At 30.1% G+C, this 19,705-nt stretch overlaps 2 protein-coding genes and 1 long non-coding RNA gene across 3 annotated transcripts; all 3 read right to left on the minus strand.

The window, feature by feature from the left end:
* Positions 1 to 6,513: 6,513 nt before the first annotated feature.
* On the minus strand, positions 6,514 to 7,006 carry LOC112098540. Its single transcript, XR_002905656.1, has 3 exons — positions 6,978 to 7,006; positions 6,639 to 6,856; positions 6,514 to 6,536 (listed from the first exon to the last, which is right to left on the minus strand). It is a non-coding gene; the product is annotated as an uncharacterized LOC112098540 (long non-coding RNA).
* A 5,173-nt stretch (positions 7,007 to 12,179) lies between these two features.
* Positions 12,180 to 14,333, minus strand: LOC112098328 (NAC domain-containing protein 4-like). The gene is made up of 3 exons (XM_024184395.1): positions 13,939 to 14,333; positions 13,569 to 13,834; positions 12,180 to 13,107 (listed from the first exon to the last, which is right to left on the minus strand). The coding sequence occupies exons 1-3, from the start codon at positions 14,084 to 14,086 to the stop codon at positions 12,388 to 12,390; spliced, it is 1,134 nt and encodes a 377-aa protein (XP_024040163.1). The 5' UTR covers positions 14,087 to 14,333; the 3' UTR covers positions 12,180 to 12,387.
* A 2,304-nt stretch (positions 14,334 to 16,637) lies between these two features.
* On the minus strand, positions 16,638 to 18,965 carry LOC112097976 (NAC domain-containing protein 74-like). The gene is made up of 3 exons (XM_024183575.1): positions 18,711 to 18,965; positions 18,335 to 18,603; positions 16,638 to 17,909 (listed from the first exon to the last, which is right to left on the minus strand). The coding sequence occupies exons 1-3, from the start codon at positions 18,850 to 18,852 to the stop codon at positions 16,638 to 16,640; spliced, it is 1,683 nt and encodes a 560-aa protein (XP_024039343.1). The 5' UTR covers positions 18,853 to 18,965.
* Between the last annotated feature and the right edge of the window lie 740 nt (positions 18,966 to 19,705).

Below are 19,705 nucleotides of genomic sequence, written 5' to 3' on the forward strand. Positions count from 1 at the left end.
AACTCATTATAAGGATATCATATTATCATTAAATTCGAAAGTTTGGAATTACGTTATTATACAATTGGTTACTTTTTTAATTCTAAATCACCAATATTATTATTCCCTATTTCAATATGAATATTACCACTTGACTTTTTTATTTGTGTTTATGAAGAGGTGAGGTGTGAGGAAAAGGAAAAAATGTTTTTCTTAAGGATTAGAACAAATAATTAGGCAATAATTCAAGGAATTGATGTTGTTCATTCTACATTCCATTTGGATTTAGAGTGATTTTCATAAATTTTTTCTTTTATTAATTATGCTAACTGCCAAGTACTGTTGTTTATTCTACTGTGTTTGGGAGAAGATGCTTGGGCTGCCTAGAACATATTTTCTAATTAATTTTTCTTGTGAACACATTGAATAATCTCTAAGGGCTATATCCTTTTTCATTTTACTTTAACGGTTTTTCTTCAACAAATATTGGATGTATTTAGTGAAAAAGAAAATTAAAAATTAGGAAAGAATTAATAAAATTAGTGAAGTCAATTTGTCGATCAATTCTTATGATAAAACAATAATTAAAAAATATATAGTCATAGTTTTCTTGATTATATTCGACTTATTAATCTGTTAAAACATTTTATATCTTTTTTTCCAACTTCCCCATTTGGTGAACTGTAAAAATGATATGTTTTTTCCACTCTTTGTCTCTATCTTTGTTCACTCACAAAGAGTTAATAGTTATTAATCAATTAATTTTTTTTGTTTGCATAAGAATTAATAATGTTGCACACATGTATTGTGAAATAATTGTTTGTTCATAATTATTTTTTGCATTTTTTTAGAAGTCAATAGTCTAATTAATGATATTGAATTAGGACATTTCGAAGTTTGCTATTTTGTACTTCTAATAGAAATGCTTGCAAATGGAAGGCATTAATTTTTCTGTTTACTTTATCGAATTTCATAAAATTCAATTCAAACCAAAAATTGAAGGTTAGAAAAGCAGTTGGATAGTTTCATAAAATTATTATTTTATCATTTAAAAGATATGTACCACATCGATTAGGACTAAATATTAGAATCATTAGCATTGTTCCAATCACACAGGCAAAATCTATCACTCAATAGTCAAGTACATTGTACAATGCAGTCGAGAACAACTTAAGCATTTAGTTAAACCTTTTCTATTTGTTTATTTCCACAAAACATCAAATATCCAGATTGATACTGGATCCTCCGAGTCAAATATAGCTAGTTCACATTCAGAAAAGATCCGCCTCTTTTAATTGTACCTCCTGCATGCGAATTATATAACAATTAAATAAAACTACACCAGAGATTAATTAGTCAATAAATATAAACACGAGCTAAAACATGTGTTTACTAATAATTCTTAAACAGGTCTAAGCTTTCAAAGTTTGCATTGAAAAATTAAAGTGAAAATCTTCAATACCTCCACGTGTAAATCGCATAAATTAGACAACCAAAGATTATTCAAAGATTTTTCTTTCTTACCTTATGCTTTTTCGCAAACAAGTAGATAGCAACAATTGTAAAGACAAGTGAGCAGTAATCTGTTAAAACAAAGTAATCCGGTGTTAATGAAAATAAGAACAACATATTATGTTTAAAACTAAGTTTTCATAATAATGAAATCGAGTAAACTTATTTGATAAGGATAAACAAATAGAACGCATTGACAAATTGACATCAAATTAAATTGATCCAAAGAAATTGAGATGATCAAATTTGATTACGTACACATTAATTTTCAAATAATTAATCCACACATTGTTTTATTCTTTAAACATCTTTAAACACAGGAGCCAACACTTTCACTCTTATAAATTACTGCCATAGTAACTTGAACTTGGTGATCAGCTTTTTAATTGATTTGCAGTAGCTCACAATTAATTAAGCTTGATCATCAGTAGCTATTATTGATCATAAAAATATTTGTTTAATTTACAATCTAAAATTACGCTCCATACTCTATATATGTGAATTATATATTTGCATCATCAACATTAATATTATAAAATAATCTGTGAAATAGGATGCTCTTGGAGTATTTTATTTTCATCACAAAATATATTAAAATTATATTAGACAGAGAATATATCTAACACTTTCTAAACACTAATATATAATAGTTTCTACAAAATTATGAAATATTTGTACTAAAATACCAAAATATAAATATATATAACATAATTGGAATCAATAATCAAACTTCAAACATGTCATACTCTAAAGAAATTAAAGCATGATAGTCTGTGTGTTTGACATATTCAACTAAATGTTTGATGAGAATCTGTGATTGTTAACAGCCAATAATGGTTTCTTTAGCAACTCAACTCAACTCAGCAAAACCAGAACCAATTACATTTACCAACTCAACTCTTCGCTTCCCTAATTTCCAACATTCTCTTCACATTTACAAATGGTAGGTGGTCCTATAAATCCCATTCAAGAATGAACAATTTTTTTCAGTTCCTAGTAGGTGAAGTTTCTTCCACATTTACAGAAATTTCGACAGTATCTCCCCATAGTTCTCCAAGTACACGACCTAGATTTATGCATTCATCTAGTATGTACCCAGAGAACATGAGGAGCAGCTATCGAAATTTCCTTTTATGTGAAACAAAACTTCACCTACTTGGAACTAAAAAAAATTATGCATTCCCAAACTGTCCAAGTTGGGACAATTCAAGAATTATTAATAGACATATGATCCTCTTGTCATCCTAAGATGACACTGATAAAACATGTGTCTACTAATAATTCTTAAACGGGTCTAAGCTTTCAAAGCATGCATTGAAAAAAAAAACGTAAATCAATATATATAGTTGAGTTTATTAACATTACCTGGTTTTGGCGGAGAAAATATGAAGAAGAAGAAGTAGTTTGGGCAAAAATCAAAGGGTTTTGATTTTCATTATTGATCAATTGAAATAGTAGAGTAGTGGACCTTCTCAGCTAGTTCCATGGATGTTAATAAATCTAAAATTTGTTAGCACTTAACATTTGCTAAAGAAACCGTCTTAAGTTTCAATTCTTTAAATTAATGTTAATTAGATTTGACATTGAAGATTAATTATTCACTAAGGCTTATCATATTTTAAAAAAACGAATATAAAAGGTTGCATATTAAATATGAGATTATGCAATTAAAATTAAACCCTAGTAATGGCATTGGTGAGGGAAGATGAAAGAATTCCTTCCTATATTAATTAGTTGATATATTTTAAGCCACTAAAGTTTAATTGTTGGCTTAATAAAATAAATGAATGTTTCAAGACTTATAATTAATTATTATTAATGGTTATATATTGTTGAATTTAAATAGAAATAGGAAAAGACATGTAATCTTTTGTAATCTAATAATCATTTTCTATTTATTTTCTATTTTTAATATTTTGTAATGTAATTATTTTTTAATTTAAGCTAATATATTAGATATTAGAAAATATAAAGAGATGAGAAATAATGATGCCACAAATCTTAAATACTTAATATTTATAGAATTTGAAGAAGCCAAAAAGCACTAAACAAAAGGTTGAATAATTAAATATGAAATTATGACATTAAAATTAGGCCCTAGTGGCATTGTTGAGGGAAGATGAAGGAACATTCCTTTCTATATTAATTAATTGATGCTTTTTAAAGCCATTAAAGTTTAATTGTTGGCATAATAAAATAAATGAATGTTTCAAGACTTCTTGAATTTAAATAGGAAGAGGAAAAGACATGTAATCTTTTGTAACCTAATAATTATATTATATTTTTAATATTTTATAATGTAATTATGTTTTAATCTCAACTAATATATTAGATAATAAATAATATAAGAAGATGTAAAATAGTGATGCCACATCACCTCTTGTAGTCAAGACTTATAATTAATTAAGAGACATGGATGAAACTAATGTTATTTAAGTTACACATAGTTGATTTATAAGCTTAATGTGTCAAAATTGTTTAAACCTTTCCAAGATTAACTATTGTTTTCTTATTATTTCTTTTATCTAGGTTTAAATTTTAGGAGAAATTTGTCAATTTTCAATTATTGGGTGAAATTGGTACGCAAATGATGTGTTTTATAGCAATTTGCGTCTTTCTCATCTTCAAGACTATCATTAGTCGATAATGTTGCTATTACCTCAGGCTCTCGTGAGTCTAAACATTTTCTAATTAATTGAAAATGATATAATGATTAATTAATTGTTGATAATAAAACCAATTTAATACGCCGTCTTCCCATTTCTTTCTTTATTTCTTTTAAACCTCAATCATTGTCAAAACCGTTAATGGGTTGCAATTAAACACTTAACAAATCTTAAACTTGTTGTTAGCAATTAACATTTGCTAAAGGAATCGTCTTAAGTTTCAATTCTTTAAATTAATGTTAATTAGATTTAAGACGAAAATTAATTATTCACTAAGACTTATCTATAAATAAAAAGTAGATACAAATGTTGTATAATTAAATATGAGATTATGACACTAAAATTAGGCCTTGGTAGTGGCATTGTTGAGGGAAGATAAAAGAACCTTCATTCCTATATTAATTAAATTATATGTTATGACGTGAAAAAATAAAAAATCCATTTTTGTATTTTGTAGTTTGTGAAGATTTGAAACAATGTGCTTTCTTTTCAGGGTGATAATAATTGGATCCATTGCTTTTTCCTTTTAATGTTTTATAAACATATATTGTCTATTTGCATCAAATAAGTCTCAATCTCTTTTACAATCACTAATAAAACACCTTTCAATTATTAAACTATAAATATGTGTCATTCAAAATTGTGATAGAAGATATAGAATTTAGGGAGGGTTTCTTCTCTTAAGAGTTAAAAAAAAATTGAAATTTAAAAATTTTCAATAAATACAAATATAAGATGAATAGTTTCATTTGTTCAATAGACTAATCATATTAAAATAATGTTAGTAAGGAAAATAATTTAAAAAATATTCGTAATTAAAATAATTTAAAAAATGTAAATTACCTCTCTCACCTCATTTTTTAAGAAAAAATAAAAACAACTTGAAGTTTTAAAAAATAATGAAGTAATTTAAAAATAATCAATTTGGAATAATTCAAAATTTACCCAAGAGATTATTCACAATATCAATCAATGAATTAGAAACATTAAGTGGTATAACATATAACTATTATTTTTAACTTATTGATCTCAATCTTGAGCGTTCGAATTAGATCTTTGGGGTTTCATTTTTCAGATTTTAGTGATTGAAAGTATGAAACTCAAAGTAACAAAAATTAAATTTATATTTTATCGCAAGTGAAGTGTAGGGATTAATCCAATTATTTGCGTCTAGCGTTTCTTTTTGTTGCTATCACTCTTGTTGATGATGATAAGCCTTTTTTTTGCATTGTCACTACCAATTTATTATCTACATTCATCTATAGAACGGAGCAAGATGCCAAGAAAGAAATATAACACAAGAAAAATAAGTTATCCCAATCGTTCAAAACAAATACATACATAGCCAGAAAAATAAGACATATCATATCACACTTAAATATTACCACTCTAAAAAGAAAAAAAGGTCAAAAGACTAACACACATGTAAAAAGACGACCAACAACAACACTAAACATGTTTTGTGTATTGATTACTTCCACCATCACTAACTTCATCATCATCAATAATTTGGTTTTTTCTCTTTCTATTCTTACCGGCATTAGTAACATGAAAATCTCCCACAGAATCTTCCAAATTATTTGATAAGATATCATGAGGATCCTGTAATTTTTTAATCAAGGAAATTAAAATTATGAGTAAACTGAACATGATAATTTTAATCATAAAGGAAAACAACTGGGAAATAAGAGTAAATAAAATTACCATTTCTTGGGAATGTCCTTCCTTTCTTTCATATATTTCCACATTTTCATGATCTGTATTGTTTTTTTCCTACAAAATACAACAATTAAATAATTTTTTTAACATTACATATATTGCCTACAAAGTGAACCTAGCATAGGTAGATAATACCTTCTTCAATTCTTGTTCGAGCTCCAATTTCTCATCAGGGGTGAAAAGTTTTGACACAGTAAAATTCTCAAGTCCCTCTTTCAAATTGTAATCATTCAATTTCAGTTTGTAAACAAAATCTTTTCCACAAAGGCTTTGAATTTCTGTAGGGACATCCTTACTATATAAAGGTAGTCTATTAAACAACTTGTGGGCTGATGTATCAAGTAACTTCTCAGCTACATGATTGAATAAGACAAAAGTTGTCTCTGCTGTTTTATCCATGACTTTTATATGTATTTTGTACCTACATTAGAATAATGAATTAAAATGAAAAACTAACAACATAATAAGCAATTTTTTAAAAAAATAATATTATTTTTCTTACATCACAAGAGGATAGTCACATTCCTTTTTGCAAGTGCCACACATATAAATACCATTTGTAGGTATGACCTTTTTTATGCATGTTTTGCATGAAACATAGTACCATCCAAAGGAGTTGTCTATTTCACTAATCTTGCCCCGCACAGTAACAATATATTCCTACAATTAAACAATAAACATTTACAAAAATAATAAGGACATTCCAATATTTAGGAACAAATAACACAAATGGATGAGAAGGAAAAAAAATAGAAAAATCACCTTCACTTGAGAACTTCAATCAGCCTCCAATAGTTCTTCAATGCTCATTCTGTTAAGGAACATCTCTTCCTCAAAAGTAATCTTATTCACATTCGAACTTTCAATAACTTGCACAACGTTGGAGACGGTGGAAAATCTTTCAATTAATGATGCTACATAATCTATTTGAAGATTTATATAGATTTTGCTTGCACTTGTGGTAGAGAAATTAACCTCACCTGTTTAGAGCAAATGTAACGTAAAACGAAACTTGAACAAAATCTAAATTTTTGTATAATATTAAAATAGCCACATTGCATTTGAAAATGTTAATTAGTGGGATCTAAATAAAATAATTACCTTGGAATTTTTTAATGGTTGTAGAAGTTACTATCACAATACAAGGACCCTCGTCTTTCTTGTACAAATTTGGATCAAACATCTCCCCTAACTTTCCCCATAAAGTAATCTTCGTTGTTACCGAACTATCCATAAAAATTAACAAAAATTAATAATGTAAAGAGAACCAATAACTAAAAAATAACATAAATAACTAAAAAATATAAAGTCATAGTTTTCTTGATTATATTCAACTTACTAATCCGTTAGAATTTTTATATCTCTTTTTTTCCAACCAGCTCCAACGATCTCAATATCACCCACACCACATAAACTTCCAATAACATCTGTAATATTATGGAAAAATAACATAAACATGTTAAAACATAAGGATTAATAATTTCTAATATACACTTAAAGATTAACAAACATTAATAATTAAAAAAATACCTGAGAGGATTGTGTTATCATTCACACGTAAATTAATCAAATTCGGAGATACGAATTGAAATCCATTAATCGGAATCTTGACAGTTCCTTCTTCTAACCTCTTAAGAGAAGTTATAACCAAGAAAATAATCTTATACTGATTTGAAAGTGGTCTGTACTCGCCTGTAGTTGAAACAACTTTCAAATTCTTGACATTGTACAAAGAACCCTCACTCAACATGTGCTTAAACCTTGTCACTAAGGTTTTCCTGATTGTTGCATGCATGAGATTTTCCTACGAAAAAAAAAACACATACTACATTCAGTGTGAAACAATTGGGAAAAAAAATTAGAGAAAACAATGAGAGAATAAATTTTTTATACAACCTTTTCATCAATAAAAATCATATCAACACTAATCAATTCTCCATTTTTTTTAGTATTAGTAGACTCCCACATCCTACAAAGCCTAACCCTTATCATCCAACTATCTTTATCATTGTTCAACTCATGAAGAAAAGAGTACTCCATGAAGCACACAATATCAAAAATTCAAATAAACCAAACAATAAAAATATAAGTATTTTTCTAAAGAGGGTGTTGACTAAATAAATAAAAAAACCCTAAACATAACAAATCTTAAATATTTAGTGTTTAGAGAGCTTGAAGAAGCCAAAAGGCACTAAACAAAAGGTTGCATAATTAAATATGAGATAATGTCATTAAAATTAGGCTCTAGTGGCATTGTTGAGGGAAGATGAAAGAACCTCTCTTCCTATGTTAATTTATTGATGTATTTTAAGAGATTAAAGTTTAATTGCTAGCATAATAAAATTTGAAGGAGCCAAAAGACACTCAACAAAAGGTTCCATAATTAAATATATGATTATGACATTGAAATTAGACCCTAGTGGCATTATTGAGGGAAGATGAAAAAATCTCTTTTCCTATATTAATAAATTCATGTATTTTAAGCCACTAAAGTTTAATTGCTAGCATAATAAAATAAATGAATGCTTCAAAATACTTATAATTAATTATTATTAATGGTTACATATTGTTGGATTTAAATAGAAAGAGGAAGAAACATGTACAAAGAATATCCACTAATATTTTAGATATTTTAAATAATAGAAAATATAAAACGATGAGGTTGAGGGAAGGTGAAAGAACCTCTCTTCCTATGTTAATTAGTTGATGTATTTTAAGGCACTAAAGTTTAATTGCTAGCATAATAAAATTTAAAGAAGCCAAAAGGCACTCAACAAAAGGTTGCATAATTAAATATATGATTATGACATTGAAATTAGACCCTAGTGGCATTATTGAGGGAAGATGAAAAAATCTCTTTTCCTATATTAATAAATTCATGTATTTTAAGCCACTAAAGTTTAATTGCTAGCATAATAAAATAAATGAATGCTTCAAAATACTTATAATTAATTATTATTAATGGTTACATATTGTTGGATTTAAATAGAAAGAGGAAGAAACATGTACAAAGAATATCCACTAATATTTTAGATATTTTAAATAATAGAAAATATAAAACGATGAGGTTGAGGGAAGGTGAAAGAACCTCTCTTCCTATGTTAATTAGTTGATGTATTTTAAGGCACTAAAGTTTAATTGCTAGCATAATAAAATTTAAAGAAGCCAAAAGGCACTCAACAAAAGGTTGCATAATTAAATATGAGATTATGGCATTAAAATTAGGCCTTAGTGGCATTGTTAAGGGAAGATGAAAGAAACTCTTTTCCTATGTTAATTAATTCATGTATTTTAAGCCACTAAAGTTTAATTGCTAGCATAATAAAACAAATGAATGTTTCAAAAGACTTATAATTAACTATTATTAATGGTTACATATTGTTGGATTTAAATAGAAAGAGGAAGAAATATGTACAAAGAATATTCATCAATATTTTAGATATTTTAGATAATAGAGAATATAAAAAGATGAGGTTGAGGGAAGATGAAAGAACCTCTCTTCCTATGTTAAATAGGTTATGTATTTTAAGGCACTCAAGTTTAATTGATAGCATAATAAATTTTGAAGAAGTCAAAAGACACTCAACAAAATATTGTATAATTAAATATGAGATTATTACATTAAAATTAGGCATTAGTGGCATTGTTGAGGGAAAATGAAAGAACCTCTCTTCCTATGTTAATTAATTCATGTATTTTAATCCACTAAAGTTTAATTGCTAGCATAATAAAATAAATAAATGTTTCAAAAGACTTATAATTAATTATTATTAATGATTACATATTGTTGAATTTAAATAGAAAGAGAAAAAAAAGTACAAAGAATATCCACCAATATTTTAGATATTTTAGATAATAGAAAATATAAAAAGATGATGAATGATATATATTAATAAAGTTACTATTTATTAAATGTGTTAAATACAATCAAATTAATTATAAGAAGATGAAAAGCCAATTTTTTTTAAAAAATCTCTATTTATTAAATAATAAAGAATATACAAAGAAGCAAAATGGTGATGCCACATCACCTCCTCAAGTCCTAGCTTTATATATATATATAGATATAGATAGATTGCTTTTTATAGAAGACAAAGCAGAAGAATATTTCAGTAAAAAAAAATGTAAACAATTAAAGTCAAATATACAACAATAGAATGATTGCGATATAAACCTACAACATTTAACTCAATATATGTGCAATAAATGTTACATATGAAATTGGAACATCAGATTTGAAACCAAAAACATATTTAATTTTCGGAGGCAATTGAAACATGGAAACACCAAATTTCAAACACGCACCAAAGTGACATAAATATGAAACTTAACATTTATAAATAATTAACGCCAAATGTACAAATGCAACAACATATATCTAACATGATTACGGCATAAATATAAGACGTGATGTAAAAGAATATTAAATATGTAAAATGTTAAACTAAGAAAAGAAGAAAATTCTTGCAGGCATTTAGAACATGAAAGACCGAATTTCAAATATGTAAGACGTGATGTAAAATGTACGTTTATACATGAAACAAAGAACAAAAAATTTATAACAACTAAAGTCTAATATGCCACAATGGACATCTAACACGATTACTTTGTTGCTTGTTATTTTTCATAAAATAACAATCAAGGGAAGGGAAGGGCTGAAAGCCTCAAATCATAAAGGTATTGAAAATTATATTAATTACAATAATAGCATAAGGGATCACATGCATAGATGATACGCATATGTTATAATTAGTAAACAACTACTATTTTCTCACCTGTATTATTTTCTTTTTTAAATCTTTGTTACAGTTCTATAAATAAATTAAAATCCAAAATTTATTATCTCACAGAAGTTGAAAATAGTTATTAGTTAATAATATGAGCCTGTGGTAATCTTGAAAAGCCCCGAACCCTAAAGAGGAGTATATCTAGTTTCATTTAATATGATTATATAAACTTATCAATAAGGGTTTTTTCAGAAATTTGGAGTCTCCTTATATTTATGATGAAAAAAGTTTAACACAAAGATTCGTGATGAGTTCATACTGTTCAATAATTGATGGATGTCACGTACATGAACCATTCACATCTCTGCTTGTACTCTTTTTGGAACAAGCATTTTTGTCTATTCAAACAGGCTCCAAGTTTCAAGAACTAGGCCATGCTATTGAAAATTCAAGTGCTCTATATTACAAAGCAACAGATGATTACCAGACAATATCATATCATCAATAATAATAGTACTTTTCTTCTAAGAGAATTTCATAGTTATTTACATACTACTAAACATTACAGTACTTTCCTCCTAAGAGGATTACATAGTTGTTTACATGCTACTTAAGATTACAGTAGTTTCCTCCTATGAGGAGATCAGAATTCAATAAAAGGTGAGTGAAGCATTATCACCCATATAGATATAGTAAATTAATAATATTACCCCGTAGAGGATTTGATTGTCGTTTTAAATTTGCTATTTAAGAAAAACTCTCAAGTAGTTCTTCTATCCATGCATCCTTGTAAGCAGTGTTCGTGTCACTTCTATCCACTGCATAAGCTGAACCTTTTAAATTTGCTACTCAAGCAAAATCCTCAAATTGTTTCTTCTATCCATGCATCCTTGTAAGCAGCATTCATGTCACTGCTATCCACTGCATAAGCTGAATCTTTTTAAATTTGCTACTTAAGCAAAATTCTCATTTCTAAGCAGTGCTTTTGTCACTTCTATCTACTGCATAAGCTGAAACTTTTAAATTTGCTACTTAAGCAAAATTCTCAAGTAGTTCTTCTATCCACGAATCGTTCAAAGCAATGTTTGTGTCATTCCTATCCACTGCATAAGCTGAATCTTTTAAATTTGCTACCTAAGCAAAATTCTCATTTCTAAGTAGTGTTTGGGTCACTTCTATCCACTGCATAAGCTGAAGCTTTTAAATTTGATACTTAAGCAAAATTCTCAAGTAGTTTTTCTATCCATGAATCATTCTAAGCAGTGTTTGTGGTACTACTCTCCACTGCATAAGCTGAACCTTCTAAATTTGCTACCTAAGCAAAATTCTCATTTCTAAGTAGTGGTTGTTTCACTTCTATCTACCGCATAAGCTGAAGCTTTTAAATTTGCTACTTAAGCAAAATCCTCATTTCTAAGCCATGTTTGTGTCACTGCTATCTACTGCATAAGCTGAAGCTTTTAAATTTGCTACTTAAGCAAAATTCTCATTTCTAAGCCGTGTTTGTGTCACTGCTATCTACTGCATAAGCTGAAGATTTTTAATTTGCTACTTAAGCAAAATTCTCATTTCTAAGCCATGTTTGTGTCACTGCTATCTACTGCATAACCTGAACCTTCTAAATTTGCTACTTAAGCAAAATTCCCATTTCTAAGTGTGTTTGTGTCACTGCTACCTACTACACAAGCTGAAGCTTTAAAACTTGCTACTTTCTACCCATGAATCTTTCTACGCGGTGTTTGTGTCACTGCTATCCACTGCATAAGCTAAAACTTTTAAATTTGCTACTTAAGAAAATTCTCAAGCAGTTCTTGTATCCATGCATTGCTGCAAGCAGTGTTTGTGTCACTGCTATTCACTACACAAGCTGAAGCTTTTCCATCTGACTTTGATGGGTTAAAGCCAGGGAAAAGGGTTTGTCTAGTCTCTTCGCAAGAGTTTTCATCCTGGAAAGCCCTTGAGGAATTGATCAGGTAATTTACCTGCTCATCACTATCAATTAGACAATCAGGAAAGTCAAAACTATCAAAAGAACTATTAGAATATATTAATTCTTGTTCTTGATAGATTGGTCTCTGTACTGCAGGAAAAAAGGCTTCATTTAGCCTATTGTAGCCACCGTACAAGTTGAACTCTCCAATTGGAAGATTTTCTCCCTGAAAATCATTTTCAGCAAAATTATGTGTTACTGAAGGGTGATCTAGTGGTACCTGCAACTCCAAATTGCTATTTGGTGGCAGCACTGGGTTTATCGACTGAGGGTATGTGATAGTATCTTGTTGAATAAGATTTCCAGGATAAGAAAATATTTGATTTTGTAGTTGCTGGCCAGAGTTGGTGAGAGTTTGTTCTTCACTATGATTTCTATAAGAAAACGAATGGTTACTAGGTGATTGCTGAGGTGGAGAAACCAATTGTTTACATGATTCACCTTCATCAGTAGTCGAAGTACCATGCTTCTTCTTTTTCTGTTTTCTCTCTATGCGAGAGAAAACAAATTCCTTCTACATGAATTAAGGCAAAAACGCCATCAGGAATGCTGCATTATCAATTAATTTTCAAATTTTCATAAGCAATGCTAGATTACTAATCAGCAAACTTCTAGAAGAAACAAAACAACAGGTTAGCAATAGGCAACAAAGATATATAATCTAAATGGACATCCTGCCCACTGTCTAGACCGAAAGAAGTGAAAAAATTTTAAGACTTTGCCTGGTTAATTAATCCTATTATATCTCCAACAACTAATTGGCATTCAACATATATTTTATTACACAGCATTTTACCAGACTAAAATTTTTGTAAGATTCACAAAACATGCGAAGCCAAGATCTAACTCCAATGGTAAGGCGCTGGTTTCTTAGGACTCAGGACCTTGATTCGAGCTTCAATGAATGCACAAGTTCATAATTATAATAATAAGAGTCATAAAACAGAGCTCACGTCAAAAGAACAAAGCTCATACCTTATATCTGGGGTCGTCCGTCACATGGTACTCATGCATAACCCACTCGGTAATAGCTTCCTTAGAAGCAAGACCATGACGGTAGAAAGTCAAAATCTTTTTGATACCCGAAAGGCCGTTTCTAGCTTCGATTTGGGAAACTCTACTTGTAATTTTCCAATGCCCTGTTTTTGTTCTTCTGTGGGCACGGTTACTCTTCCTGTACTTATAATAAGGTTCACAGAAGAAGTACCAAACTTGATCCTCGGACTCTGTTTTTGATTCCGCTGCATCATAAAAATAATATTATGCCAATTAGTTCAGCTAGTAAAATCTACAGGTACAGAAGGTTAGAGAGAAGAGAAGGGGAAAAAAAATTAGATATACATACTTGCCAAGTCCCAAGGCTCAAGGCTGCAGATATCAACAATATCCTTGATAGGGTGATGTGAGAAATGGGGATTAAGCCTCTTCTCCACCAGAAGATAGAGGATTTGTTCGTTGGATGGCTGGAATTTGTAGCCCAAAAGATTCTCCATTTCAGAATCTTTTTGTTAACTACTACTGCAATAGTTGGTAAGGATCTGAAATTAACCTCGAAGATTTCTCCATCATTATTTCTAATTCAATACAGTCACAGTGGCATCTCTCTCTGGTTTGAAGGGAAGAAAGTTCGCCCTGTGAGAAAGAGTGAGTGGATGATAATCTCTCTACATTTCTCACGGCGTAGTGCTGACAGTGAGACAACTTTTGCTTGTTTCACCAACGGCGTTGAATCGAGTATTGAGCGAGTGACAGAATTTAAATGACAGAAAATATGGGAAATTAATTTATAGTATCAGCTTATTGGGACATGAGACCCCACCATCATCCTCTTACTGGTTCAGCGTCATATTCCTCATCCGCTTTATATAAGTACTAATTTATATTCACTCAGAAGATTTTCTAAAACGACAACGTTTGACAGATTCTAATTTTATTCGCGCTTTTAATTAATTTTTTTCAACACCCTTCCCTGTCCTGTTTGTGCAGAAATTATCAGTTAACTTTGTACAGTCAGCTTTCCACTAGAGCGTCTCCTTCTTGGAGAGGCTGTTATTTGTCTCAGTCTAATACTTTTCTTCCGCTGTCTCCTCCTTTGGAGTAGTGATAATTAGTTTAATTTATATTATTACTTTTCAAAATTACCTTTCTTAAAAATAAAAATTATATAAAAAAGGTCTTTTCAACTCTGAAATTTGACGTAATTATTTATTTTATCATTATTTTTTAAATAATAACTTATTTTATTTTTACTTTTTAAATAATAGTATAAAATATCTTTATTTGAGTTTACAGTTAATTTACTGTATAATTTATTAAAGGAAAAAAATAAGATTTTAATTAAATAAGTACAAATTATTTTAAAATAAAAACGTCAAGAACAGTTAAAAACATATGAATTTCTACACAAATTTAAAAATAATTTAATAGAACAAAAATAACACTAAAAAATATGATATATATATATATGTGTGTGTGTGTGTGTGTAAAATAATAATAATAATAACAATAATATCTCAATCACGAAGAACTGACTGCATTAAAGTTAGAAATAAGTTAAAAAAAATTAAAAAGTACATACTCTAATGTAGTATTATGCTATATTAAATCTATATTTTTATGTCTTTAGTGTTTTTTTTTAAGTAAATAAAGGAATCTCCATTTACTTTTGGTAAAATAATAGTTTTAATTGGTTATTTATTTATTTATCTTGATCATATTAAAATTAAAGACAAGCTAAAATATTAAAAAGGAAAAACTTCTCCTCCGTATTCTCCCAATTTCAAGAATTGCAGCCATATTTCCACACCGCTGGCGGTAATTTGGTGCACTAAGAACTGTTGGCACATGCAGTATCCGATAGGCAATTAGCATGTGCTTTAGTCTACCAGAAAACATGTTAACTAGTCTGAAGCCGATTTTTTTTTTTTTTTTTGGTTTCTAGCAACAATTTCTTGGAAACTGTGCTCTAAGTTAGAATGAAAAATTTTAAGCAATTCTATTTAACTAACCACTCATATTAAAATTATGAGAAAGAGGTAAGGACTTGAAAATTTTGTTAGAATTTTATACTTCTCTCCATCTTAAATTTATATTGTGTATTAGTATATATTCTTCTACATATATTAACCGCAAAATTAAAAAATAAATTTTATTTTTCTAATACAACATAATTCCTAATACAAACTGAAAATTTGAAAATTAATTGATAACACAGCATTCCTGACCAAACTTCTTTAACTTTCGTAGTTATTTGCTAACAATAAATAATGGATAAATATGATTTTTCAAAAAATAAAAAAATAAAATAAAAGAATGGACGCGTTGCCCAAGTAGCTTAAGACCCCACGATGCGACACCACTTTCCTTTGGTTCCTTCTTTGATTTTACAGTTGCAAGTTACTTTCCCTCCTCCTTCACAATCATGTACCCTTTTCCAGGAAGTAGTTTGCTCGGATTGGATGGTGAGATTCCAGTGTTCCACATATGATCGAATACGAACCCAGCAAGAACTAAAGGACAGAAAAACTTAAACCAATTATCTTGACCTTATGCTACACAGAGATGCTGGATACAGACCAAATGGAGTATACAATCAATCTAAACAACAATTACGTTAGTATGTAACGAGTCTCAAAGATTACTAGACAATATCACATTATCAATAATAATCCTCCTAAGAGGATTTCATAGTTGTTTATAATTCTGCTTAAGATTACAATACTTTCCTCCTAAGAGGATTTCATAATTGTCCACATGCTGCTTAAGATTACAGTACTTTCCTCCTAAGAGGATTTCATAATTGTTTACATACTACTTAAGATTACAGAACTTTTCTCCTACGAGGATTTTTCATAGTTCTTTACATGCTACTTAAAAGTACAATTACTTTCCTCGTAGAGGAATTCATAGTTGTTTACGTGCTACTTAAGATTACAAAGCACAGAGTACAATAAAACAGAGTGAAGTATCATCACCCATAATGATATGGTAAATTTAACAATATTACTTCTAAGAAGATTTGATTGTTGTTTTAAATTTTGCTACTTAAGGAAAATCCTCCAGTAGTTGTTTTATCCATGCATCGTTGTAATCTGTGTTTCTGCCACTGCTATCCTCTGCACCAGCTGAAGCTTCTCCATCTGACTTTGATAGGTTAAAGTCAGGGGTAAGGGTTTGTCCAGTCTCTTTTCGAGAGTTTTCATCCGGAAAAGCCCTTGGGAAATTGATCGGGTGATTTACCTGCTCATCACCGTAAATTTGACTGCCAGAAAAATGACAATTATCAAAAGAACTATTAGAAAATATTAATTCTTGTTCTTGAGAAATTGGCGTCTGCACTGCAGAAAAAGAGGCGTCATTTAGCCCATTGTGGCCATCGTATGACTTGAGTTCTCCAACTAGCAGACATTGATCGTTGTCAAGCAGTTCTTTCACCCATGCAACGTTGTCAGAAGTGTTTGTCTCACTGCCATCCTCTGCATAAGCTGAAGCTTCTCCATCTGATTTTGATGGATTAAAGTCAGGGATAAGGGTTTGTCCAGTTTCTTTACGAGAGTTTACATCCTGGAAAGCCCTTAGGGAATCGATGAGGTAATTTACCTGCTCATCACTGTGAATTTGACAATCAGAAAAATCACAATTATCAAAAGAACTATTAGAATACATTAATTTTTCTTCTTGAGAAATTGGTGTCTGCATTGCAGAAAAAGAGGCATCATTTTGCCAATTGGAGCTACCGTATGCGTTCAGTTCTCCAATTGGCGGAAGTTGCTCCTGAAAATTATTTTCTGCAAAATTAGGTTGATCTAGTGGTAGCTGCCACTCCAAATCGCTATTTGGTGGTGGCAGGGGGTTTGTGGCACTATCTTCTCCACTATAATTTATTGCAGTAATAAAATGGTCACTTGGTAACTGAGTAGGAGAATAATTGGGTAATACCCAATTATTCGCAAGAGATTGAATTGAATTGTGATTTGGTAGTTGCTGTGGGTATTTGAGAGTAGTTTCTTCACTATGATTTAGTGGTAGCGGCTGGTGTGTGTGAATATTTTCACCATTACTTGGTGATAGCTGAGTTGGGGGGTCATTTGTTGTTGACTGAGGATAATAAATGGAATTGTGATTTTGTGATTGCTGCGGAGGGATGGTGGGAGTGTGTTTTTCACTATGAATTCCATTCGAAATCGAACGGTCACTAGGTGATTGGTGAGGAGGAAAAACCAGTTGTTGACTTGATTCCCCTTCATCAATTGTCGAAATACCACTCTTCTTCTTCTTATTCCGTTTTCGTTTTATGCAACACACAACAAATTCCCTCTGCATAAATTAAAGGCAAAACCAAAATAAGGAATAAAGCACTATCAATTAATTTTCAGATATTCGTTAGCACTGCCAGAATTGCTACTCACCAAACAATAACAGATTCATTCATCAAGTCATGCAAATGCTTTCGGACACTTATTTGTAGTTGCATTTTAAATACCGTCACAATTTCTTTCATCGTGATACGACGATCCTACCCATTAACGTTTAAGTAATAGGCAACAAAGATGTACACCTTAAGACGGTCCGGTTAACTAATCCTATTATATATCTCCAATAGACACAATAATCTGGCATGCTTCACCAATTAATCACGTCAATCATCAAGAAGAGCTAGCCTTATTATACATCCAAAGATTTAACAGTGCATAAAAGAAATGAACTTTCAAGTGAGTCACAAAAACAAATTAGGCTCATACCTTATAACTGGCGTCGTTCTTGATATGGTACTCATGCATACCCCAGTCGGTCTTAACTGGTACCTTAGAATCAGGACCACGGCAGTAGAAAGTCAAGAACTTTTTGGTACCAGTAAGGCCGTTTCCAGCTTCGATTTGGGAATCTTTACTGGTAATTTTCCATTGCCCTGCTTCTGTTCTTCTGTCGACCCGGTTACTGTTCCTGTACTTGTAACGAGGTTCATAGAAAAAGTAAAAAACTTGATCCTCAGACTCAGTTTTTGATTCCGCTGCATCATAAAAGTATATGTCGCGTACCGGTTAGTTCAATTGGAAAAATTCTTCAGTGCAACAGCTTAGAAAGAAAAAGAAAAGAAAAAAAATTACATATACGTACTTGGTAAGTCCCATGGCTTAAGGCTGCAGATATGATCAATATCCTTGATAGGATGATATGAGAAACGGGGGTTAAGCCTCTTCTCCTTGAGAAGACGGAGGATTAGTTCATTAGATGGCTGGAATTTGTACCCACTCTCCATTTCAGAATTTTTTTTTTTATAACAATAAAAGGAAGTTCAAAGGAAAATGAGAGTATGTAATTCAAAACAGTTACAGTGGTATCTCTCTCTCTGGTTTGATGGGAACAATTTGCTCTGGGAGACCCAAAGAGTGAGTGCGAGTGTGATCATGTTACTCAATTTATACAATCAAAGAGTGAAGGCGTTAACTCTACGTTCCCATGCGCGTTGTGCTACAGTGAGAGAGCTTCTGGTTGTTTCTCCAACGGTGTTAACTCTACATTCTCACAATCAATTTCTTGGAGGCCACTCAACGAACAGAGTGACAAAAATAATATGGAAAATTGTAAAAAGTATTAGGCCATCAGCTTCTTACTAGCATAGTTTGAGTCTTGAGACCCTACCACCATCCTCTTATTCGATAGAACTGTTTGCGGATCGAATTTTACGGATTATAAAATTTTAATCGAATTCAACATACGGATTAATAAAATTCAATCCAAATTCAATCCATATGTCAGAAGATTTGATGTAGATTTGATCCAATCCACAGACAATTCATCATTTTACGGATTGGTTTGCGGACTAAAAATTTTTAATTCTGTCCAATCCACGAACTAACTAAATGAAAAAAAAAATTAATATAAAAATCATTTTACTACCAATCAAATTCAAAATTAAATAAGATTTAAATAAATTAATTGTTTAATACATTTAAAGTTTCAAAATACAACACGCCAAAGAGAAAAATCACATTTGCGTAGATTAGTACATGAAAATTAACTATTTAGGAAGCTATATTTGTTTATGTAATTATTTTTTATTATTATAGAACAAGATATAATATGGTGTTAATATAACGATATTTTAACTT

Source organism: Citrus clementina, unplaced genomic scaffold (genome assembly GCF_000493195.1).
Source record: "Citrus clementina cultivar Clemenules unplaced genomic scaffold, Citrus_clementina_v1.0 scaffold_5, whole genome shotgun sequence".
Classification (NCBI taxonomy): Eukaryota; Viridiplantae; Streptophyta; class Magnoliopsida; order Sapindales; family Rutaceae; genus Citrus; species Citrus x clementina.